The sequence below is a fragment of the Oncorhynchus masou genome, chromosome 28, assembly GCF_036934945.1.
Source record: "Oncorhynchus masou masou isolate Uvic2021 chromosome 28, UVic_Omas_1.1, whole genome shotgun sequence".
Classification (NCBI taxonomy): Eukaryota; Metazoa; Chordata; class Actinopteri; order Salmoniformes; family Salmonidae; genus Oncorhynchus; species Oncorhynchus masou.
The window spans coordinates 79,092,252-79,118,738 of record NC_088239.1 but is presented as its reverse complement, the minus strand read 5'-3'; the positions used below and the strand labels follow the sequence as shown (position 1 = coordinate 79,118,738).

The 26,487-nt window shown below is 43.1% G+C and overlaps 1 protein-coding gene across 6 annotated transcripts; it reads left to right on the top strand.

Moving 5' to 3' along the window:
* The first annotated feature begins 823 nt into the window (after positions 1 to 823).
* Positions 824 to 17,656, top strand: LOC135518365 (NACHT, LRR and PYD domains-containing protein 3-like). Of its 6 annotated transcripts, none has more exons than XM_064943500.1 (11): positions 825 to 1,134; positions 3,161 to 3,226; positions 3,501 to 3,628; positions 4,246 to 4,533; positions 4,910 to 4,945; positions 5,818 to 7,552; positions 12,586 to 12,759; positions 12,845 to 13,024; positions 13,206 to 13,358; positions 13,448 to 13,485; positions 15,840 to 17,656. In XM_064943500.1, exons 4-11 carry the CDS (start codon positions 4,263 to 4,265, stop codon positions 16,394 to 16,396), a joined length of 3,144 nt encoding a protein of 1,047 aa, XP_064799572.1. In that variant the 5' UTR covers positions 825 to 1,134; positions 3,161 to 3,226; positions 3,501 to 3,628; positions 4,246 to 4,262; the 3' UTR covers positions 16,397 to 17,656. The 6 variants fall into 6 exon arrangements, with proteins under 6 accessions (XP_064799570.1, XP_064799573.1, XP_064799575.1 ...); XM_064943499.1 differs by having other exon boundaries at positions 3,161 to 3,238; XM_064943498.1 differs by lacking the exon at positions 3,501 to 3,628 and having other exon boundaries at positions 824 to 1,134.
* The last annotated feature ends 8,831 nt before the right edge of the window (positions 17,657 to 26,487 follow it).

Here is a 26,487-nt window from a genome sequence, read left to right as displayed (position 1 = left end):
ATCAGGGATTGTTGACAGAGATAAAAGTGAAGAGAATATCAATATGTGTTGTTACCTGAGGAAAATAAATAAACTGTTCATGTTGGAAATTATTACTAGGTTTGTTTTGTTAGTGAATTGACACCTCCTGTCCTATTTTATTAAAGGGAATATGTTATGGGTGTAAGATGGCACAGTGATGCCATCTGTTGGTAAATATTCATTACTGCAAATCATGTGTTTTACCGGTGTGCTTGAGATACCCGGATGGATTGTGATGTACTGAACAAGACTGGTTACTCGCATCAATGCCTCTGTCTCGTCATTTAACTTTCAAACAACTACCTGGCATGATGACTCCTTGCTGTCCCCAGTCCACCTGGCCGTGCTACTGCTCCAGTTTCAGCTGTTCTGCCTGCGGCTATGGAACCCTGACCTGTTTACCGGACGTGCTACCTGTTTTCAACTCTCCAGAGACAGCAGGAGCGGTAGAGATACTCCCAATGACTGGCTATGAAAAGCCAACTGATATTTACTCCTGAGGTGCTGACTTGCTGCACCCTCGACAACTAGTGTGATTATTATTGTTTGACCATGCTGGTCATTTATGAACATTTGAACATCTTGGCCATGTTCTGTTATAATCTCCACCCGGCACAGCCAGAAGAGGACTGACCACCCCTCATAGCCTGGTTCCTCTTGAGGTTTCTTCCTAGTTTTGGCCTTTCTAGGGAGTTTTTCCTAGCCACTGTGCTTCTACACCTGCATTGCTTGCTGTTTGGGGTTTTAGGCTGGGTTTCTGTACAGCACTTTGAGATATCAGTTGATGTAAGAAGGGCTATATAAATAAATGTGATTTGACACAGACAAGTTACCTACTATATTTGGGAAACAGGATTAACACAGAAAGATCTTGGCAAAATACAATGTATGTTTTTGTAGTACGAGTAGGCTGGTATATACAGTATCATCGGTAACAATTCTGTACAAGCCACCTAGCTAATAAAATAATGGGGCTAGCTAGTTACATTTCAATCATAGCGATGGCATAATTGAGGCGCAATAGAGTTCACTGGCGAATACCGGAAATAACTAAACCAACGAACGAGAAATGGTGGAGGCTATCAGAAAGAGAAATTTTTCCGAATAAACGTGGTGAGTGAAAAACGCATTTACATACTGGGTAGGGAGTGGGCTCTCATTCTACCTACTTTGTATGAGTTGTTTGTTGGCAACCTTGATATTTACTACGTTTTTGGAACGGATTCAGGGACAATCGACAATGCAAAATAAGATGGAGGATTGTGAAATGAAGGGTCGAGTCCTAGATAGCATCAACTGTTAAACAATGGATAAAGGATTTTTTAGTTCTTATGGTTAAAAATGAGCAGAGCAGTATTCCACTCCTAGGGGACTTCAGTAGTGTGCTGAACCCATTTACACGTCCATTTCTAGTAACAAGACCCACCAGAACTAATAATACCACCTGACGCTTCAGACAGTGTGGGCAAGTGTTGTTACTGATGCAGTGTAGAGGTCTACGTGGCACCGATTTCGGCACCTACATCTATTCATACCGAAACAGCTGGCTTTCTGTCCGACTCTCACCTGTTACCGCAGGAACTGGTCCCAAACCCAACCAGTCCCGCAACGTTTAGGCATATGTGACGCAGCTCACTTGCCAGCCATGGTCCCAGCAATTATGCGCCCCATAGGCAATATCAAAATGCTAAGAAATGGGTTAAATTACCAGAGATTCTCACATGGCCCTTTATATTAGGCTTCCGGTAGTACTAGACAAAGTTTGAAGAGAGCAGTTGGAGAGACTTTTACTTTCTCTTCATTCAATCAATAACGTTGTTTTATAAAGCCCTTTTTACATCAGATGTCACAACGTGCTATACAGAAACTCCAAACGGCAAGCAATGCACTCTCTTAAACTACTACGTTGTATAGTCAACCGTTTAGGAGTGGGACGATTTTCAGGCGGAGAAAAATATGGGTGTGAAATATTTATTTATAGGCAATGTAGTAAACTATAGCCTAATCATATTTAGTAAAGACAACTGCCCGGTGTTTCTCCGCCCATGCATAAGCTAGCCGACTACTTAATTGAGACCACTTTCGCACGACATGTATGGCTACTGAACTTGAAGCAACAAGAATGACAACAGCCGCCACTTTTAGGAGGACGATTTGCAGGCAGAGACAAAAATAATGGATAGTCAATGTTTATTGAGTAATAAAATGTGCAAGACTCACTCACCATGGTAGCCTGTGCGCGTGTTTCTTTCAATGATTATCCATGTTTTTGATTGCACTTTGACTCACGTTGTTTGAGCGCCCTCCACTTTCCATTATCAGTATTTATTTTTCAGACACTGTAGTAAACTATAGTCTAATCATATTGAAATGAATTGTTAAGGTAACTGCCACGTTATCCCCCACATGCTTAGGTCGACTATTTCATTGCAACCACACTTATAGGCTACTCTGCGCACTTGATCTCGCACGGCCAGCTGGGAGAGTAGGCTGCTGAAGTTGAAGCAGCGAATTCTGAGTGCATAATGCGACAAAGACGTGTTTTTAATACACTAGGTAGACCTAGGCTAACAGCACACAAAGCAGAGATGCCAGTTTCCCAATAATCTGCGGGACAACAAAAACATTTTCACCCGTCTTCTCAGTCCGACCGCGCCGCAATGATCTCTATCCGGACTCGTAGGTTTCAAATGGTTGTGAGAAGTAATAGTTTATGTACATATTTATATCCATATTTGTAGTGCACAAATTTAAAAACAAAATGTTCTCCTATTCATGGAAACTCCGTTGACTAGGCTTGATTGAATAGGACCCTCAGTCTGAACGCAAGTTGCTCCAGTAGTTCATAGTAAAGTGAATAATACTGATGAATGAAAATGTAACAATGTATAATGTTCAGTCAGCACAAAATAATGTTCAGAGTCAGCACATTGACAAAATCACAGGAGGAACAAGAAACTTCTCTCCAATCGTATTAGATTTCTACAAGTGTATATAAAATGGGTAGGAATAGGGCTGTAGGGGTTTATTTGAAAATGACAGATAACATAATATCACAACTGGTTTCTGCCTCCAGCAAAACTTCCTGTTGCAGTTTTCTCATTGGAAACCTCAATGACTATGTGATGTTCTATTACAGTGGGTTTGCAGGAGCCGGTGTCTTGTAGAAAAGGAAGGAAGAGGATACGCTGTTATAGAATGTATGGTATGTGAGCAGGTGAACTTGAATTTATTCATTTATTTATTTACCTTTATTTTACTAGGCAAGTCAGTTAAGAATAAATTCTTATTTTCAATGACGGCCTAGGAACAGTGGAACAGCCTGTTCAGGGGCAGAACGACAGATTTGTACCTTGTCAGCTCGGGGATTCAAACTTGCAACCTTTCGGTTACTAGTCCAATGCTCTAACCACTAGGCTAAATGCCCATGTTAATTAGTAACTAACATCTAGTTATTGCAATATCACACTCTATTCTAGTAAACCGGTAAGAGAAGGACAATCACCTCTGGACAGGAGCAGCAGACCTGAGTTAGTCGTGAGACAGAAAATAACTTTCCAGACCAGTTCACCTTGTCAGCAGCTGTGAAGGGGGTCAAAGACTAACGGTAAAGATCAAACCAGAAAATTAAAGTTATTGTACACTCAACCTTCAGAGTGATTGTTCCCTAAATGAAATATGCAATTACATGCTAAAACGTGACAATGGGATCTAGCAGCCTCATGCTTGCTCCGCACAACAATAATACCCATTGTAAAAGCCCATCTGAACTATCTTGGCTTAACGATAAGAATCTTTCACCATTTCCTACCGAACTACCTCCTCACTAGGCACAGACGTCAGTTCTATGTCTACTTTGGATTAACATTTGTTTGAGTTGTCAACGAACCTTGAATTCAACGTGAAATCAACAACACATTTTCACCATGTCATTGGATTGAGGTTAGAAGTTGGATGAAAAAAGACTAAATGCCCTTACATTGGTAACTTTTTGCAAATCTAATCCGTTTTTCACATTGATTTAACGTCATCACATTGCTTTTTTTTGTTGGTTGAAATGACGTGGAAGCGCAAACACAGACTATTTTGATTCAAACAGTTTTTGCCTAGTGGGTCATATTTTCAACTCACTGATCAACAATTTACATTTACATTTAAGTCATTTAGCAGACGCTCTTATCCAGAGCGACTTACAAATTGGTGAATTCACCTTCTGACATCCAGGACAATCCAGGACAACAATGGAGACACCTGTCCCTGAGCTGCTGCTGGCCACTCTAGAAGACAACCTGTGTGAAAAAAAACTGAAGAAATTCAAATGGCACCTGGTCCAGGGTGTAAAAGGTTTCCCTCAACACATCCCAAAGGCCCGGCTGGACAAAGCCGACCACCAGGACACTGTGGATAAGATGGTGGAGACTTACGGCCTTGAGGGCGCAAAGATGATCACACTGGAGGTCCTGAAGAAGATGAAGCTGATTGATCTCTCTAATATGTGGACAGAACCAGCAGGTTAGATGATTTAAAAACATATAAAGGGATAATAGATAGTCATATTGTGTTAGTATTGAAATGGCTATGGTCTGGCTCTGGCCTGTTCAAGAACTATAAGTTATACCCATTAGCGTATGTGATGTTCATGACAATATTATGATGCCATACAGTTAATGCGTTCAGAATGTATTGCCAAAATTCATGGTAGCAATGTATGTACATTTTGTTTAATAAAGGTTTGGGGTTGGTGCTCCATTGTAATTTTAGCACGGCTGTGATGGTCGGCGGTACTACTTGGATAGCGCCTTTTTATATATGACCTCAGCACGTGCTTAAAGCCATGCTAAAACCGCCATGAATCACACAGCCTCTCTCTCCCCTCTCTCTTTCTCAGCCCGGAGTGGTCCAGCAGTGGTTCAGAAAGTCAGAGGTGAGCAGTACAAATGAACACAACGGCTATGTTTGACACGTGGCACGTCATATTCTGTGAAGTGGTTTTCTGGTTGAGAACCAGATAAGACTTAGTCTTATTTTCTTCATGACAAAATCAAAACATCCTAGGAAGAATACTGCAAAGTTGCTACTTTTCATACAACAATTACAAAACCTGACCAAAAGACATAATGATGTCAAACACAAACTATGGTCAACTTCCTGTCTATTTGAAATGTAATGATTATTTTGCTTATGATCGTGTGTTGAACTATTCAATTGTCATAGACAATTATTTTGTTGCAAATGCAACTGTGACCATGTAAAGAATTGTTAGGCTACTCATTTGAAATCCTCAGGTGGACACCTTGTGTGACCAATAGTCTGTATGAGACCTGGCACAGTAAAATAATTTTGTTGCAAAAGGGACTGCCTCCCATACATCATAGAACACTCTTCAGCATCATTAAAATAATAATAATAATGTTTACCCATACTCCAGCAAGCTATCACAGGTGTGTAGAATCTGTAGAAAAGCTTTTCTTGTGCCGAGTTGCGGTAGCTCTAAAAAGTCCTGAAATCGGATCTTTGGGATTCGTTTGGATGGCACATGGGAGTTACCACAGGTTATGTTGATGAGTCCTAGCTGTTACCTGGGCCATTTCCCGTTATTGGCCTAGAACATATAGGCTACACTACAGGCTTATCAGTTTTGGAAACCAAATCTAGCCGAGGCTACTTATTAGCCTACTGTCTGGAATTTATCTGGCGTTGGTCTGCAAATGTGATCAAAGATGCATGTGTTTTATTATAGACTAAAAGTGTCAAGAATAAACTGAATCTATCTTTGTTTTCCCTTTGCAATGGAAGATGAACTGAAATCGTACCTAAAGAAGAAGTATGAACAAATATATGAGGGGACGTCAAAGAAAGGGGATTTCGTCTATCTAAACAAGATCTACACTGAGCTTTACGTGATAGATGGGGCCATGGGAGGGGTCAGTGGTGATCATGAGGTCAGATGTCTGGATTCCAGAACACCAGCCACAGAAGAGACCGTTAAGCTCAGTGAAATATTCAAACCCCAGCCTGATCAGAAGAAACGCATCAGAACAGTGCTTTCACTGGGCATCGCTGGCGTGGGAAAAACTGTCTCTGTACAGAAGTTTATTCTCGACTGGACAGAAGGAAAGGAGAACCAGGACATTGACTTCATCATTCCACTTCCTTTTCGCCAAATCAATAAAATAAGAGAAGAAGACTGCAGTCTGATTGACCTGCTTCATCAGTTCTTCCCCTTCATGGAACCAATCAATACTCTGGAGGAAGGTTTGAAGGTTCTGTTCATCTTTGATGGTCTGGATGAGAGTCGGCTCCCTCTGGCCCTTAATCATAATAAAGATGTGGCTAAAGACACAAAAACAGCTCCGCTGGACGTCCTGATCACAAACCTCATCACAGGACAGCTCCTCCCTTCTGCTCTCATCTGGATAACCTCCCGACCTGCAGCAGCCAATCAGATTGATCGAAACTACATCCACCAGTGGACCGAGATACGAGGTTTCAATGACCCTCAGAAGGAGGAGTACTTCAGGAAGAGATTCTGTAATGATGACCAGGCCTACAGAATCATCAACCATATAAAGTCTTCAAGGAGCCTCCACATTATGTGTCACATACCAGTGTTTTGTTGGATTTCAGCCACTGTTCTGAATGATATCCTGGGTAAAACAAAGAGTGGAGAGATGCCAAAGACTCTGACTAAAATGTACGAACACTTCCTGCTCTGCCAGACTGATAAAATGACAGAACAGAAGTATCCCACAGGTAGTAAAAACGCTGTCCTTCAACTAGCAAAACTAGCATTCTGTCAACTGCAAAAAGGACAATTGATTTTCTATGAGAAAGACCTACGAGAGAGTGGTATTGACATTGAGGTGGCTATAGTGTACTCGGGTGTGTGCACTGAAATATTTCTGGAGGAGGAGAAAGTTTTTAGCTTTGTGCATCTGAGTGTTCAGGAGTTCCTTGCAGCTCTATATGCTTACCACTGTCACACAACAGACAACAACAATGTACTTCTCCCAAAGCTGACAAGGAAACATTCAATATTTTGTTTTGAATGTTTTCCACAGTCTTGGAAATCTGTGTTTGACTTACATAAGACAGCAATCGACAAAGCCTTAGAGAGCCAGAATGGACACTTGGACCTTTTTCTCCGCTTCCTGCTTGGTCTTTCACTGGAGTCCAATCAGAGACTCCTGAGTGGAATCCTACCAGAGACAAAGGACAGAGAGGACATTGAGAAAACAGTCAGCTACATCAAGGAGAAAATCCGAGAGGACCTTTCTCCAGAAAAGAGCATCAACCTGTTCCACTGTCTGAGTGAGCTGAAGGATGAGTCTCTGGTGCTGGAGATCCAGAGCTATCTGAGATCGGGGAGTCTGCCAGTGAATAACCTGTCACCTACACAGTGGTCAGCACTTACCTTTGTGTTAATGACATCTGAGGAAACACAAGAGGTGTTTGACCTGAAGAAATACATCAGATCAGAGGAGGGCCTCCTGAAGCTGTTGGCAGTCATCACCTCCTGCAGGTGTGCTCTGTAAGTAGGCTACTAAAGTTAAAGTTGATCTTTGTATATCCCAGGGACAGAAGTTCTATTTTGGTCTCCGTAAAATCATCAAATCGTATTTGTCACATGCGCCAAATACAACAGGTGTAGTAGCCCTTACAGTGAAATGCTTACTTACAAGCCCCTAACCAACAATGCAGTTTTAAGTAAATAAAATAAAACGTTTTTTTAAAGTAACAAATAATTAAAGAGCAGCAGTAAAATAACAATAGCGAGGCTATATACAGGGGGTACCGGTACAGAGTCAATGTGGAGACTATATACAGGGGGTACCGGTACTGAGTCAATGTGCGGGGGCACCAATTCGTCAAGGTAATTGTGATAATATGTACAGTACATGTAGGTAGAGTTAATGTAACATTTTCACGTTTGATTTTCTCTTTCCAAAGTAAAATTGAATTGCACCATCCTTGCTAATTTCAAGTGCTTGCCACCAGAAGGGTAATGACATGGATGTGCCATTCAAAATGTAAAAATCTAAAGCAGACACCTCCATCAGAGAGAGTGATAGATCCTCAGTAGACAATGGACCTGATCGGACAGCTCAGAGCTTCTGCTCTTTCCTGTCCATAAAACAAATACAAATGGATTGGTGGAAGAGGCAGGGAGAGTGATAGATCCGGGAGGGATACTACTACGTCATACAACGGTTGGGTCTAATCTTGCACGCTGATTGGTTAAAACCGCATTCCAGTCGGTGTCTATTCCACAAATTACCACCGGCTAAAGCTATGACGTTGAAATGCCTATTTACTCCGTTCCATCGCACTGCGCAATCCACTGTCTCATCAGCTCAACCGGACAAGTATAAACTTGATCTCCCATTTCTTTTAGACTAGCAATTGGTTTTCAGTAGCGGAGATTTGTAAAGCACTTGCGGTCTGTCTCTCTGACATTTGCAACATTGTTTTCAATATTGAAATTCGATCTCCAGCTGTCCCATAGTAATGAGTGTGTCAGGGCGAGACAGACAGACAAGCAGCTTTTCTCAGGTAGTTGAAATAATGAATTAGCATCATTTTTATGGATATATAACATTTATGAGGAAATGTCAATAGAAAACAGGTAAGACGAAACGAAGTGCAGCTAGTTTGCAGTCTTTCCAGCTTCAGTTTGAAGTGACTGTGTTAACGTAAACTCACCCCGTTCCGTACAAATGTGCGCAACCGCAACATTCAAACGAGGCTACAAAGAAAACTAATGGGACTGTGTTGACGTCCGAATCGGGGGTGTGAACTAGGTTTCTATTCAAGCGTTGATCGAAATGGTAATGGCTCTATAGTATTGGAGAAAAGTTGAGAAAACTGACCCTCCGTTACATCTTGATGTGTCATGTCGTAACGTACAGCACGCATAAAGCAACTATTTCTGTCTTACAATCTCACTCCACCAGGTGTAGCACTTCTCTCATCCTTTAATTTTAGAGGCGTTAAGGTTATAAGTTGGACAAATCGAGTGAAAAAAAAAAGAAGCTAATTTTCCCACACGACATCTCTCCTTCTCACTATCACGCATTAGTTTCACTTCCACACCCGCCATTTCATTGCCTGCTTGAATTATGCAGAAACGGGCAGCGTTTAGGTCATGTAATTGATTCTGCTGGAAAGGGGAGAAATTGTGCTTTACAATGGTATTGACATTACAGTTGATCTGGATGTATTACGTTTTTGGGGCGCTAAAATAAGGGTAATTGTACGAACCAAGGCGATAAACGAGTTTACGTTAGTTATGTTGTTGGCTAGCTCCTCTTAACAACAGTGTCCTGATGCGAGCACACATTTTCTATGCCAGGTGAAATCGCGCATCATTAGGTCATTGTTATGGATGTATCCAAATAAATGTCTCAAGAAAACAGTTAAACAAATGCAAATGCAGCTACTTTGCTGTTGTTCTGGCTGAACTGTTTGACGTGACTGTATGTTAGCTGTAGTTGGCTAGCTGGCAAGCAAAGGATAAGGACATTGCCAGCCAGTATGGCAATGGAGCATAAAGACTGATTGGCTGGGTCGCATCCATAGTTACAGAACATAAAGACTGATCGGCTGGGTCGCGTCTATAGATACAGAACATAAAGACTGATTGGCTGGGTCGCATCCATAGATACAGAACATAAAGACTGATTGGCTGGGTCGCATCCATAGATACAGAACATAAAGACTGATCGGCTGGGTCGCGTCTATAGATACAGAACATAAAGACTGATCGGCTGGGTCGCGTCTATAGATACAGAACATAAAGACTGATCGGCTGGGTCGCGTCCAGAACATAAAGACTGATCGGCTGGGTCGCGTCCATAGATACAGAACATAAAGACTGATTGGCTGGGTCGCATCCATAGATACAGAACATAAAGACTGATCGGCTGGGTCGCGTCCATAGATACAGAACATAAAGACTGATTGGCTGGGTCGCATCCATAGATACAGAACATAAAGACTGATCATAAAGACTGATTGGCTGGGTCGCGTCCATAGATACAGAACATAAAGACTGATTGGCTGGGTCGCGTCTAGATACAGAACATAAAGACTGATCGGCTGGGTCGCGTCCATAGATACAGAACATAAAGACTGATCGGCTGGGTCGCGTCTATAGATACAGAACATAAAGACTGATCGGCTGGGTCGCGTCCATAGATAGAGAACATAAAGAGTGATCGGCTGGGTCGCGTCCATAGATACAGAACATAAATACTGATTGGCTGGGTCGCGTCTATAGATACAGAACATAAAGACTGATCGGCTGGGTCGCGTCAATAGATACAGAACATAAAGACTGATCGGCTGGGTCGCGTCCATAGATAGAGAACATAAAGACTGATCGGCTGGGTCAGAACATAAAGCGTCCATAGATACAGAACATAAATACTGATTGAACATAAAGACTGATTGGGGGTCGCGTCTATAGATACAGAACATAAAGACTGATTGGCTGGGTCGCGTCCATAGATACAGAACATAAAGACTGATCGGCTGGGTCGCGTCTATAGATACAGAACATAAAGACTGATTGGCTGGGTCGCGTCCATAGATACAGAACATAAAGACTGATCGGCTGGGTCGCGTCTATAGATACAGAACATAAAGACTGATCGGCTGGGTCGCGTCTATAGATACAGAACATAAAGACTGATCGGCTGGGTCGCGTCTATAGATACAGAACATAAAGACTGATCGGCTGGGTCGCGTCTATAGATACAGAACATAAAGACTGATTGGCTGGGTCGCATCCATAGATACAGAACATAAATACTGATTGGCTGGTTCGCGTCTATAGATACAGAACATAAAGACTGATTGGCTGGGTCGCGTCTATAGATACAGAACATAAAGACTGATTGGCTGGGTCGCGTCTATAGATACAGAACATAAAGACTGATCGGCTGGGTCGCATCCATAGATACAGAACATAAAGACTGATCGGCTGGGTCGCGTCTATAGATACAGAACATAAAGACTGATCGGCTGGGTCGCGTCCATAGATACAGAACATAAAGACTGATCGGCTGGGTCGCGTCTATAGATACAGAACATAAAGACTGATCGGCTGGGTCGCGTCTATAGATACAGAACATAAAGACTGATCGGCTGGGTCGCGTCTATAGATACAGAACATAAAGACTGATCGGCTGGGTCGCGTCTATAGATACAGAACATAAAGACTGATCGGCTGGGTCGCGTCCATAGATACAGAACATAAAGACTGATCGGCTGGGTCGCGTCTATAGATACAGAACATAAAGACTGATCGGCTGGGTCGCGTCTATAGATACAGAACATAAAGACTGATCGGCTGGGTCGCGTCTATAGATACAGAACATAAATACTGATCGGCTGGGTCGCGTCTATAGATACAGAACATAAAGACTGATCGGCTGGGTCGCGTCCATAGATACAGAACATAAAGACTGATCGGCTGGGTCGCGTCTATAGATACAGAACATAAAGACTGATCGGCTGGGTCGCGTCTATAGATACAGAACATAAAGACTGATCGGCTGGGTCGCGTCTATAGATACAGAACATAAATACTGATCGGCTGGGTCGCGTCTCTTGCAACCGAACCGATAGAAGGAACGACCAGCCGGCACAGGTAGCAACCCTAGATTTTATGTCAGGACTATATCTTGTGGAAGGATGAAATAGTATTAATAAATATATCAAAATAACGTTTTTAATGAAAATATGTAAATCATTATTTGAATATGTTGGTAACCCCTGGTATGAAAATGATAATGCCCTCGAAGCCGGAGTTTGGAGGATATATTGGCCCGGTTTGCCTAACAACACTCGTGCCAATATGTCCCCGCAACACCGGCTTCTCTGGCATCATCACTTAAATACAAGACACCTCCATCAGAGAGGGATAAGAAGAACATATAAGATATTTTAAACACAAAATAGTTGATAATAGAGGAGCGCTAATACTGCCATGTGATTTGATGTATAGCATTGTTGAAATAAACGTTTCATTCTGCTTTAGCTTAAACGACAAGTGCAGTTAAAACTTTATTTTCCTGTGTTTAATGTATATTTCCACAATATGAGGTTGGAATAATACTGTGAAATTGTGACAATGTTGATAATGCCCTTTTAGCTTCAGAGCTGGTTGAAAAGACCACCTGAAATGTCAGCCTGTTTTGGTGGGATGGAGTTTTGGCCTGCCTGGTGACATTACCAGGAGGTAAATTAGTTAATAGATCAATAAGAGAGTTCCAAACCTCTCTGCCAATAACAGCTCGTTGTCAGTGTCCCCCTCCCCACTCAGACCACTGCCAGACAGTCCTAGCAAAATTCTAAATTCTTGCTTTTTGCTAAGAAGCTATTGGTTTATTTTTGAACATTTTGATTGAAAACAATCACAGTAAGGTACTTAATTGTTACCCAGAAATGATTTGATAATGAGGTCAAAACTGCTGCATTGGACTTTTTAATGCATACACTATGAGAAAAAGTTACGCAATTTAACATGTGTGTCATTCTGTGAAAAACATTCTTCTCCAGACTAGATAGCTGTAACCTTACAGCAAGATGCTGTGAAATGTTGGCAAAAGCTATTGGCTCAAACTCCTCTTACATGAGAGAGCTGGACCTGAGTGACAATGACCTACAGGATTCAGGAGTGAAACTGCTCTCTGCTGGGCTGAGGAGTCCAATCTGCAAACTGGAGACACTAAGGTGAATAATTATGGACTTGAATTGGGCTCTGTTTTTATTTGTTCAATTGTGCTTTCTTTGTTCTTTTTTTTAATTTATTTTTTAGACTGAATAGATGTAACCTCACAAAGAACTGCTGTGTAGCATTGGCCTCAGCTCTGACTCCGAGGTCAAACACCTCACACCTAAGGAAGCTGGACCTGAGTGACAACAATCTACAAGACTCAGGGGTCCAGAAGCTTTCTGATAGACTGAATGATCCACAATGTAAACTGGAGACACTGGGGTCAGTTGCTTTGGGTTATATGGGGCAATTTTCTCAGACCTTCTAGCTAATGTCTGTAGCTATCATAATGTATGAGTGTTCTCAATGTAGGCTTGAATAAAACATTATCAAGCCTTTGGTTTATACCTGTGAACTGAAGAAGAGTTTTGGGAAGATTTGATGATAGCAACTGTTTCTACAGGTTGTCGCTCTGCGGAGTCACCGAGAAAGGCTGTGCTTATCTGGCTTCAGCTCTGAGGTCAAACCCCTCCCACCTGAAAGAGCTGGACCTGAGCTACAATCACCCAGGAGATTCAGGAGTAAAGCTGCTCTCTGCTGGACAGCATACAGTCAGGTGGGTCACAACAATACATACTGTGAAATGGGTGATAAACACTGATACTACAGAATATTAATTCGGTGCATTCTCTGCTCTTTTACTAGTTTTCACCCTGGGGGAGAATACTGGTTCAGCGTCAGATGTAAGTGTGTTGGTGACTTTGCTCCCAGTCTCAATTTGTCAGGGCATGGTCTCTACAAGGTGTCAACACACTGGCCCATGTTGACTCCAATGCTTCCCACAGTTGTCAGTTGGCTGGATGTCCTTTGGGTGGTGGACCATTCTTGATACACACGGAAAACTATTGAGTGTGAAAAACCCAGCAGCGTTGCAGTTCTTGACATAAACCAGTGCGTCTGGCACCTACTACCATACCCTGTTCAAAGACACTTAAATATTTTGTCTTGCCCATTCATCCTCTGAATGGCACACATACACAATCCATGTCTCAGGTGTCTCAAGGCATTAAAATCCTTCTTTAACCTGTCTCCTCCCCTTCATCTACACGGATTGAAGTGGATTTAAGTGACATCAGTAGCATTAACCTGGTCAGTCTGTCATGGAAAGGGCAGGTGTCCTTAATGTTTTGTATACTCAGTGAACAGAAATATAAACACAACATGTAAAGTGTTGGTCCCATGTTTCATGAGCTGAAATAAAAGATCCCAGACATGTCCCATACGCACAAAAAGCTTATTTCTCTCAAATTTTGTGCACAAAGTTGTTTACATCTCTGTTAAAGCATTTCTCCTTTGCCAAGATAATTCATCCTGTTGACAGGTGTGGCATATCAAGAAGCTGATTAAACAGCATGATCATTACACAGGTGCACCTTGGGCTGGGGACAGTAAAAGGCCACTCTAAAATGTGCAGTTTTGTTACACCACATAATGCCACAGATGTCTCCAGTTTTGAGGGAGCGTGCAATTGGCATGCTGACTGCAGGAATGTCCACCAGAGCTGTTGCCAGATAATTGAATGTTCATTTCTCTACAATAATTTGTCAATACGTCCAACCGGCCTCACATGATAATGCAATTCCAATTCCTGGAAGCTGAACCTGTCTAGTTCATCCATGACCTGCATACTCACCAGACATGTCACCCATTGAGCATGTTTGGGATGCTCTGGATTGACATGTACGACAGCATGTTACAGTTCCCGCCAATATCCAGCAACTTTGCACAGCCTTTAAAGTTGAATGAGACAACATTCCACAGCCAGATCAACTCTATACAAAGGAGATGTGCCACGCGGCATTAGGCAAATGATGCTCACACCAGATACTGACTGGCCCCTACTTTTTTAAAGGTATCTGTGACCAACAGATGCATATCTCTATTCCCAGCCATGTGAAATCCATAGATTAGGGCCTAATGAATTCATTTCAATTGACTGATTTCCTTATATGAACTGTAACTCAGAAAAATTGTTGCGTGTTGCGTTTATATTTTTGTTCAGTATAAATTAATGTTTCATCTTAAATGTCCATTTAGTTAGGCAATTTTTGTTAATAATTCATAGGACTACAATCTCGTTTGATGAAATAGATATGCCTAATATTTAAATTCTCAATTGGCTTGATTTAGTTGCAACACAATGAAGTGGACAGTTCTTTACGTTCTTTAAAGGTTACATTTCCCTAGCGCCATCCCTTGACTGAAACAGGTGGTGGGGCTACTGTTTTGTTGTTTTTCCAATCCCAGACTGTTGTTTTAAATGTGCAGTCCGTAATTCAAAAAACAACCAAACGGTTGTCCGGCATCTTTTTGGGGGGGTGAAACAGCTAAGGGATGGGGCTGGAGAAACCACTCTCAAATAGACCGGAGATATTTATTAAAGGATTGACCGTCCATGAGATCAAAATGATCATTTTAATTAACCATGTTTTGAAGCTATCGTGTTTTTATTTGATTTATTTTGTACAATTACTAATTATGGACTTAATACTTTTGTACAATTATTAAGACCAAAAATGGATGTACAGTGCCTTGCGAAAGTATTCGGCCCCCTTGAACTTTGCGACCTTTTGCCACATTTCAGGCTTCAAACATAAAGATATAAAACTGTATTTTTTTGTGAAGAATCAACAACAACAACAGCAAAAGGTGGCGCTACAAAGTATTAACTTAAGGGGGCTGAAAAATTTTGCACGCCCAATCTTTCAGTTTTTGATTTGTTAAAAAAGTTTGAAATATCCAATAAATGTCGTTCCACTTCATGATTGTGTCCCACTTGTTGTTGATTTTTCACAAATAAATACAGTTTTATATCTTTATGTTTGAAGCCTGAAATGTGGCAAAAGGTCGCAAAGTTCAAGGGGGCCGAATACTTTCGCAAGGCACTGTACCAATTCCAGATTGCCCCTTGAAGACTAATGATTAATGTCCACTGTATCAGTATGCATTTTAATAGAGCACAGTTTAAATGACTTGCTTACACTTTACATCGTTACGTAAATATTGATAACTTTTTTTTCCTTCATTCTCCAATCAGATGCCTGTAACCTCACACTGGACCCAAACACAACATTCAGAAATCTATCTTTGTCTGAGGAGAACAGGAAGGTGACATGGGTGACCACGAAGCAGCCATACCCTGATCACCCTGAGAGATTTCACTACTATGCACAGGTGCTGTGTAGAGAGGGTCTGACTGGCCGCTGCTACTGGGAGGTTGAGTGGAGTGGGAATAGGGTTGAAATAGGTATGACATATAAAGGAATCAGTAGAAGAGGACAGATAGATGACTGTGTTTTGGGACACAATGACAAATCCTGGTGTCTAGATTGTGATGGTAACCAATACACTGCCTGGCACAATGATGAGGACACTGCCATATCGGTCTCCTCTCGCTCCAACAGAGTAGGAGTGTCTCTGATTTGGTCGGACGGCAGTTTGTCCTTCTATAGCATCTCTTCTTCTAACACGTTGACACACTTGTACACATTCCATACCAAATTCACTGAGCCCCTTTACCCAGGGTTTAATATTACAAACAACTCTTCAGTGACTTTGTGTCATAGATACCGAATGCAACAGAGTGAGACTTGAAAGGAGCGCACCTTAAAATTGTGGTGGGAGAAAGAACCTGCTACAGTTGTTTAGATAGGATTTTGAAAATGAAGATTCTGAGTTTATAAAGTGAAAACGGTTTCTAAGATGCATACTTTCACATATAATTAAGTCCTGCATTCGGACACGAGTCCTGCATTCAGACACGAGTGCCAGAAATGTTCCAAAAAGCGGAATCTGCATTGATTACCATGGAGAGTGGATGTTCCTATTCCGCTTTGTCTAGGGGCTTGTGGAATGTCAGCTGCAGGATAGCAAAACTAGGGGCTTGTAGAATGTCAGCTGCAGGACAGCAAAACTAGGGGCTTGTAGAATGTCAGCTGCAGGATAGCAAAACTAGGGGCTTGTAGAATGTCAGCTGCAGGATAGCAAAACTAGGGGCTTGTGGAATATCAGCTGCAGGACAGCAAAACTAGGGGCTTGTGGAATGTCAGCTGCAGGACAGCAAAACTAGGGGCTTGTAGAATGTCAGCTGCAGGATAGCAAAACTAGGGGCTTGTGGAATATCAGCTGCAGGATAGCAAAACTAGGGGCTTGTGGAATGTCAGCTGCAGGATAGCAAAACTAGGGGCTTGTAGAATGTCAGCTGCAGGATAGCAAAACTAGGGGCTTGTGGAATATCAGCTGCAGGATAGCAAAACTAGGGGCTTGTGGAATATCAGCTGCAGGACAGCAAAACTAGGGGCTTGTAGAATGTCAGCTGCAGGATAGCAAAACTAGGGGCTTGTAGAATGTCAGCTGCAGGATAGCAAAACTAGGGGCTTGTGGAATGTCAGCTGCAGGATAGCAAAACTAGGGGCTTGTGGAATGTCAGCTGCAGGACAGCAAGTTGTACTTGTTTCATCAGTCACTAGTACTCTGGTCGTTGTCTCTGCGGGTGACATCACATTTCTCCTCTGGGGATTAAATAATCTCTCGTTAACAGACGTTCCGTTTCTACAATTACGCCAGATTTTAGTTCTGGGTTAGGGATGAATTAATGTAACAGGACTGTGTCAATGTCCATCTCAGATGCTATCTGGTGAGTGCAATTTGATTACCTGTTTGTTGTGAATAAAAATGGCTGACCAAATGGAAGCGTTGAACTATCCAGGGAAACTTAAATAGATTTAGCAATAGGGGGAAAAAAGTTGTATTACACGACACTTGATGTGATGTCACAGAGGACAAAACAATCTATTTGAAAAATGTCTTTCTTTTGTTCTGTTTATCTGAAATAAATCATATTTAACAATGTAATCAAGTCTCAAGTAGTGATTTTCTACTGAAAGAAAATAAAGGCCTATAGATGCGGTAAAGAGGTCAATGGAACATAGACCGTGGGGGATAGAAGGACGGCAGATTGGCGCACAGTAAACAAATCTGATCTAACAAGGTGGATAGTCATCAAATAAGTCCTGATTGGTGTATTTTAACAGGCCCACAATGTAGTTACTAAAGCCAGATTTGGATATATCTGGCTGTTTTAGCTGCATAACATTTAGAAGTTGTCCCTATTCAGGTTTAGAAGAAGTGACTGCTAAATGCTAACTCCCGTTCGTATAATTTAAGCTGGTAGCATAGCTATCTTTCCCCAACACGTTTCCATGGCATTTCCATCGTTTTGGTTGAGTTCCTTTACTGCGTCTATCAAATTGAATACTTTCAAATTACTATATCAAACTATGATGTAATAAAGAATTACATTTTGATAGAACATTACTTCTGCCATAACAAATAAGGTTCCATTTCCACGACATTGCATTAGCTCAGCAGCACAGAATGAAATAATCTTTTCAAGTTTCAAGTTGTATTTATTACATTCATGTGGCAGTCACTACAAAGTGAAATCCATGAGCATACAACATATTCATGGGTAAAAACAGCTCATTTAAAAAATGTAAAACAATAATGTTCTGCATTCTTTAAAGTGACTCATTAATCAGTGAGCAGAAATATGGGTTGGTGACCTCATGTACCATTCCAGACTTCGGTATAGTCAGTGGGTTTTGGCTGCGGGAGTTCCTGCCTGACACTTTGATTCAGTCAGGTGGTTGCAAGTCTCTGAATTGAGATTTTAGGAGGCTGACAGCCAAGTCAGTACAGAGTTGTGTCCGTCTTCCATGAAGCTGGAGTAGGGTCAGGGTTGGAAGGTCCTCAGTACAACTGGGGTGTCCTAGGGATAGGATCTGAAGGTCCTTAGTATAACTGGGGTGTCCTAGGGACAGGATCTGAAGGTCCTCAGTACAACTGGGGTGTCCTAGGGACAGGATCTGAAGGTCCTCAGTACAACTGGGGTGTCCTAGGGACAGGATCTGAAGGGCTTCAGTATAACTGGGGTGTCCTAGGGACAGGATCTGAAGGTCCTCAGTACAACTGGGGTGTCCTAGGGACAGGATCTGAAGGGCTTCAGTAAAACTGGGGTGTCCTAGGGACTTGATCTGGTGGGCTTCAGTATAACCGGAGTATCCTCCTAGGATGGCGAGGCATGCTCTCTTCTGAATACGCTCCAGGCCATCAGACTGGCCCTGGGTTAGTGAGCTGTGCCAAGCAGGAGCGACATACTCCATCATGGGGGGTTATGTAGCTGGTGTAAGTGCTCACCGGGTCTTCCTGTGCAACATGGAACCTTTTAAGGCAGCGAAGGAGAAAAATGTTTTCTGTTGCACTTCGTCCTTCTGTACCATTACCCCTAAAATCTTTACACTATCACACACTTTGAGATCCTGGAAGTCCAGAAGTCAGTGGTGATTTGAGCTACAGCTTACAAGGAACGGGACACGGATATGGACACATACAAGAAATCCCGCTACGACGAGACATCAAACATGCAAAAGGACAATATGAAAGGAAGGTGGAAACCTATTACACCGGCTCCAAGGCTCGTCGTATGTGGCAATGCTTTCAGATAATAACGGATTACAAAGGGAAACCCAGTCGTGAGTTGCCCAGCAATGCAGAACTCTGGAACGAGCTAAATAAATGTATTTTATGCTCGCTTTGATGAATATACCACTGTGCCTTCCGTGAATGCCCTTGTTTTCCGCATGACTGTGTGATCTCGCTTTCTGTGGCCGATGTGAGCAAAACATTAGAAACAGGTTAACGATCACAAGGCTGCCGGGCCAGGCGTAATACCAGGCTGTGTTCTCAAAGCAGGCACAGATCAGCTGGCAAGTGTCTTCACTGACATGTTCCTTGTCCCAGTCTGTTTCAAGTTGACCACTATTGTCCCTGTTAACAGGAGCTTCAAGGTAACCTTCCTAAATGACTATCGCTCTGTAGCACTCACATCCGTAGTTATGAAGTGCTTTGAAAGGCCGGTCATGACACTCCAACATCATCATCAAGTTTGCTGAAGACACTACGGGGATAGGCCTGATCACTGATGGCAATGAGACAGCCTATGGCGAGGAGGTCAGAGATATAGCAGTGTGGTGCCAAGACAACAACCTCTGCATCAACGTCAGTAAGACCAAGTAGCTGATGGTGGACTATAGGAGAAAGAGGGGAGAGCACGCACCCATCCACATCAACGGGGCTGGAGTGGAGTGGGTCGAGACCTTCAAGTTATTTGGTGTAACGGATGTGAAATGGCTAGCTAGTTAGCATTTCAATCGGTCACATCACTTGCTCTGAGACCTTGAAGTAGTGGTTCCCCTTGCTCCGCAAAGGCCGCGGCTTTTGTGGAGCGATGGGTAAAGATGCTTCGTGGGTGACTGTTGTTGATGTGTGCAGAGGGTCCCTGATTCGCGCCTGGGTATGGACGAGGGGACGGTCTAAAGTTATACTGTTACATTGGCACCCACATCACGAAGGACTTAAGATGGTCCACACACACCCACAGTCGTGAAAAGGGCACGGCATCACCTCTTCCCCCTCGGGAGGCTGAAAAGATTTGGCATGGGCCATCAGATCCTCAAAAAGTTCTACAGCTGCACCATCGAGAGCATCTTGACTGGCTGCATCACTGCTTGGTTTGGCAAATGCAGCACCCTCGATCACAAAGCACTACAGAGGGTGGTGAGGACAACCCAGCACATCAATGGGGCCAAGCTCCCTGCCATGCAGGACCTCTATATCAGGCGGAGTCAGAGGAAGGCCCGAGAAATTGCCAAAGACTCCAGCCATAGACTGTTCACTCAGCTTCCGTCCGGCAAATGGTACCTGAGCGTCAGCTCTCGGACCAACAGGCTCAGAGACAGCTTCTACCCCCAAGCCACATGACTGCTATGTAGTCAATTAATGGGACCCTACGCACACTCATTAGACTATATATACACACTACATTGACACTCCCACACATATTCACATAAACTACGTACTCACATACCAACAACACAAATGCATGAACACACTTTTACATTCATAAATAGCTGCTTATTATTATCTATTCTGGTGCCGAGTCACTTTACCCCGCCTTCATGTACATATCTAACTCAAATACCCCTTACCTCTGCACATTGATCTGGTACTGGTACTCCCTGTATATAGCTGCACATTGATCTGGTATTCCCTGTATATAGCTGCACATTGATCTGGTATTCCCTGTATATAGCTGCACATTGATCTGGTACTCCCTGTATATAGCCTCACATTGATCTGGTACGGGTACTTCCTGTATATAGGTCCACATTGATCTAGTACTGGTACTCCCTGTATATAGCTGCACATTGATCTGGTACTGGTACACCCTGTATATAGCTGCATATTGATCTGGTACTGGCACTCCCTGTATGTAGCTGCACATTGATCTGGTACAGGTACTCCCTGCATATAGCTCCACATTGATCTGGTACTGGTACTCCCTGTATATAGCTACGCTACAGTGCATTCGGAAAGTATTCAGACCCCTGGACTTTTTCCACGTTTTGTTACGTTACAGCCTTATTCTAAAATAGATTCAATAGTTATTTTTCCCTCATCAATCTACACACAATATACATAATGACAAAGAAAAAAACAGGTTTTTAGAATTTTTGGCAAATGTATTAAACATTAAAAATTGAAATATCACATTTACATAAGTGTTCAGACCCTTTACTCAGTACTTTATTGAAGCACCTTTGCCAGCGATTGCAGCCTTGAGTCTTTTTGTGTTTGATGCTACAAGCTTGACACAAATGCATTTGGGGAGTTTCTCTGCATATCCTCTCAAGCTCTGTCAGGTTGGATGGGGAGCGTTGCTGCACAGCTATTTTCAGGTCTCTCTAGAGATGTTAGATCGGGTTCAAGTCCGGGCTCTGGCTGGGCCACTCAAGGACATTCAGATACTTGTCCCGAAGCCACACTTGCATTGTTTTGGCTGCTTAGGGTCGTTGTCCTGTTGGAAGGTGAACCTTCATCCCAGTCTGAAATCCTGCGCACTCTGGAGCAGGTTTTCAACAAGGATCTCGCTGTACTTTGCTCCGTTTATCTTTCCCTCGATCAAGGCTAGTCTCCCACCAGACGTGACGCTTGGCATTCAGGCCAAATAGTTGAATCTTCGTTTCACCAGACCAAGGAATCTTGTTTCTCATGGTCCGAGAGGCCTTTTGGCAAACTCAAAGCGGGCTGTCATGTGCCTTTTACTGAGGAGTGGCTTCCTTCTGGCCACTCTACAATAAATGCCTGATTTGTGGAGTGCTGCAGAGATGGTTGTCCTTTGGGAAGGTTCTGCCATCTACACAGAGGAACTCTGGAGCTCTTTCAGAGTGACCATCGGGTTCTTGGTCACATCCCTGACCAAGGCCCTTCTCCCCCGATTGCTCAGTTTGGCCAGCCGGACAGCTTTAGGAAGAGTCTTGGTAGTTCCAAACTTCTTCCATTTAAGAATGATGGAAGCCAATGTGTTCTTGGGGACCTTCAATGATGCAGACATGTTTTGGTACCCTTCCCCAGATCTGTGCCTTGAAACAATCCTGTCTCGGTACTCTACAGACAATTTGTTCAACCTCGTGGATTTTTTTTGCTTTGACATTCACTGTCAACTGTGGGACCTTATATAGACAGGTGTGTGCCTTTCCAAATCATGTCCAATCAATTTAATTTACCACAGGTGGACTCCAATCAAGTTGTGAAAAAACCCTAAGGATCATCAATGGAAACAGGATGCACCTGAGATTCATTTTGAGTCTCATAGCAAAGGGTCTGAATACTTCCGTAAATACATTTGCAAAAAAAAATTGTTTGACTTTCCGCTTTGTCACATTTTAGCCTCAGCAATCTACACACAATACCCTATAATGACAAAGCAAAAACAGTTAAGAAACTTCTGCAAATGTATTAAAAATAAAAAACAGAAATACCTTATTTACATAAGTATTCAGACTCTTTGCTATGAGATTCGCAATTGAGCTCAGGTGCATCATGTGTGGAGATGGGAGAACCTTCCAGAAGGACAACCAGGGTCTGGGAGACTAGTCAGGATAGAGGGAAAGATGAACACAACAAAGTGCAGAGAGACCCTTAATGAAAACCTGATCCAGGTTCACCTTCCAGGTTCACCGACCCTAAGCACACAGCCAAGACAACGCAGGAGTGGCATCGGGACAACTCCTTGAGTTTCCCAGCCAGAGCCCGGACTTGAATCCGATCGAACATCTCTGGAGAGACCTGAAAATAGCTGTGCAGCGACGCTCCCCATCCAACCTTACAGAGCTGGAGAGGATCTGCAGAGAGGAACGGGAGAAACTCCCCAAATACAGGTGTGCCAAGGTTGTAGCGTCATACCCAAGAAGACTCAAGGCTGTAATCGCTGCCAAAGGTGCTTCAACAAAGTACTGAAAAAAGGGTCTGAATACGAATACTTACGTAAATATGATTTCAGTTATTTTTTTTATGAACTACCAAACATTTCTAAAACCTATTTCTGCTTTGTCATTATGGGGTGTTGTGTAGATTGAAATGAAACAAAAATAGCTTCTTAGTAAAGAGCAATTTCTCAAGCAAGAATTTAGCTAGGACAGTCGGAGTGGTCAAACTGAACACTAAGATGTTATTGGCAGAGGGGTTAGGAACGGTCTTTTCTTATTTATTCTATTAACTCATTTACTGCCTGGTGATGTCATCAGGCAGGCATAAACTCAATCCCAACAAAACAGGTTGACATTTCAGGTCTTTTCAAACAGCTCTTACACTTTTATATATACATTTTTTGGTGGCACTTTGGGTTTTTCAAAAGCGTGTTACAATTAAAAAGATATATTATTATTGAAGTCAGACAAAGCATGTCTTGGTTGAATAGACTTTTAGGCCAGTATTCCAGTGACTTGTACTGAACCAACTGACAGGTCCATCTCCAACACAACCACCAGTAGGGCTGTGTCAGTCTGGAATTCTGGATGATCTTAACTGGCATGTTCTCCTCTCCTCGTGAATGTGTGCTGCCATAGAAACAGAATGAAGACAACGAGTGTCCCCATTCCACAAACACTCTTTTGCTTGTTTCAGCAAGGAGCAACAAAGTTTAATCACTTTAAGAGTCCATGTTACAGCAAAAACCGACTCAACCGCACGAACGTCTTCAGTTAAACGTTTGATGGTTATTTTCTTTTCATGACGGTCTTCATCCATAACCGGCGGTTCCGCTGTAATTGTGCTAGCTCTATCCTCCAGAACAAGTCCTACCACATGATGCTTCGGACACTGTACTCAAGGAAAGTGTTCATGGTTTTGATAACTCTTAGGTGAAGGCCTATCTTTGTCCTGTACTGACTAGTTATTTATTTTACCTTTATTTAACGAGGCAATTCAGTTAAGAACAAGTCATTTTTAATGAAGGCCTAGGAACAATGAGTTAACTGCCTTGTTCAGGGGCAGATGACAGATTTTTTTCACCTTGTCAGCTTGGGGATTTGATCTTGCAACCTTTCAGTTACTAGTCTAACGCTCTAACCACTAGGCTACCTGTCGCCCACAGTTAAGGATCCATCTCAGATGACCAGGGTTTAGTTAACCTTTATTTTAAAAGGGAAGACATAAGTTGGACAGAACAGCACCGGCATTCTGAAGTAGAGGTTGTTCTAGCTTCACGGAAACATGGCTCACTGGAGAGACGCTATCGGAGTCGGTGCAGCCAGCTGGTTTCCCCACGCATCGCGCAGACAGAAACAAACATCTTTCTGGTAAGAAGAGGGGCGGGGGCGTATGCCTTATGGCTAACGAGACGTGGTGTGATCACAAAAACATACAGGAACTCAAATCCTTCGGTTCACCTGGTTTAGAATTCCTCACAATCAAATGTCGACCGCATTATCAACCAAGAGAATTCTCTTCGATTATAATCACAGCCGTATATATATCCCCCCCCAAGCAGACACATCGATGGCTCTGAACAAACTTTATTTGACTCTTTGCAAACTGGAATCCATACATCCTGAGGCTGCATTCATTGTAGCTGGGGATTTTAACAAGGCTAATGTGAAAACAAGACTCCCTAAATAGTATCAGCATATCGATTGCGCAACCAGGGCTGTCAAAACCTTGGATCATTGCTATTCTAACTTCCGCGACGCATATAAGGCCCTGCCCTGCCCTCCTTTCGGAAAAGCTGACCACAACTCCATTTTGTTGATCCCTGCCTACAGACAGAAACTAAACAAGAAGCTCCCACGCTGAGGTCTGTCCAACCAATCTGATTCCACACTCCCAAGACTGCTTCCATCACGTGGACTGGGATATGTTTCGTTTTGCGTCAGACAACAACATTGACGATTACTCTGATTCGGTGTGCGAGTTCATTAGAACGTGTGTTGAAGATGTCGTTCCCATAGCAACGATTAAAACATTTCCAAACCAGAAACCGGGGATTGATGGCAGCATTCGCGTGAAACTGAAAGCGCGAACCACTGCTTTTAATCAGGGCAAGGTGACCGGAGACATGACCGAATACAAACAGTGCAGCTATTCCATCCACAAGGCAATCAAACAAGCTAAGCGTCAGTATAGAGACAAAGTAGAATCTCAATTCAACGGCTCAGACACAAGAGGTATGTGGTAGGGTCTACAGTCAATCACGGATTACAAAAAGAAAACCAGCCCAGTCACGAACAAGGATGTCTTGCTCCCAGGCAGACTAAATAACTTTTTTGCCCGCTTTTAGGACAATACAGTGCCACTGACACGGCCTGCAACGAAAACATGCGGACTCTCCTTCACTGCAGCCGATGTGAGTAAAACAATTAAACGTGTTAACCCTCGCAAGGCTGCAGGCCCAGACGGCATCCCCAGCCGCGCCCTCAGAGCATGCGCAGACCAGCTGGCTGGTGTGTTTACGGACATATTCAATCAATCCCTATCCCAGTCTGCTGTTCCCACATGCTTCAAGAGGGCCACCATTGTTCCCGTTCCCAAGAAAGCTAAGGTAACTGAGCTAAACGACTACCGCCCCGTAGCACTCACTTCCGTCATCATGAAGTGCTTTGAGAGACTAGTCAAGGACCATATCACCTCCACCCTACCTGACACCCTAGACCCACTCCAATTTGCCTACCGCCCAAATAGGTCCACAGACGATGCAATCTCAACCACACTGCACACTGCCCTAACCCATCTGGACAAGAGGAATACCTATGTGAGAATGCTGTTCATCGACTACAGCTCGGCATTTAACACCATAGTACCCTCCAAGCTCGTCATCAAGCCCGAGACCCTGGGTCTCGACCCCGCCCTGTGCAACTGGGTACTGGACTTCCTGACGGTCCGCCCCCAGGTGGTGAGGGTAGGCAACAACATCTCCACCCCGCTGATCCTCAACACTGGAGCCCCACAAGGGTGCATTCTGAGCCCTCTCCTGTACTCCCTGTTCACCCACGACTGCGTGGCCACGCACGCCTCCAACTCAATCATCAAGTTTGCGGACGAAACATCAGTGGTAGGCTTGATTACCAAAAACGACGCGACGGCCTACAGGGAGGTGGTGAGGGCCCTCGGAGTGTGGTGTCAGGAAAATAACCTCACACTCAACGTCAACAAAACTAAGGAGATGATTGTGGACTTCAGGAAACAGCAGAGGGAACACCCCCCTATCCACATTGATGGAACAGTAGTGGAGAGGGTAGTAAGTTTGAAGTTCCTCGGCGTACACATCACGGACAAACTGAATTGGTCCA

What these genes read in the sequence shown, in the direction of transcription:
- LOC135518365 (XM_064943498.1), top strand. An exon ending in GCTGGACAGCATACAGTCAG is followed by an intron (nt 13,359 to 13,447) that starts GTGGGTCACAAC and finishes CTCTTTTACTAG; the next exon opens with TTTTCACCCTGGGGGAGAAT. An exon ending in ATACTGGTTCAGCGTCAGAT is followed by an intron (nt 13,486 to 15,839) that starts GTAAGTGTGTTG and finishes TTCTCCAATCAG; the next exon opens with ATGCCTGTAACCTCACACTG.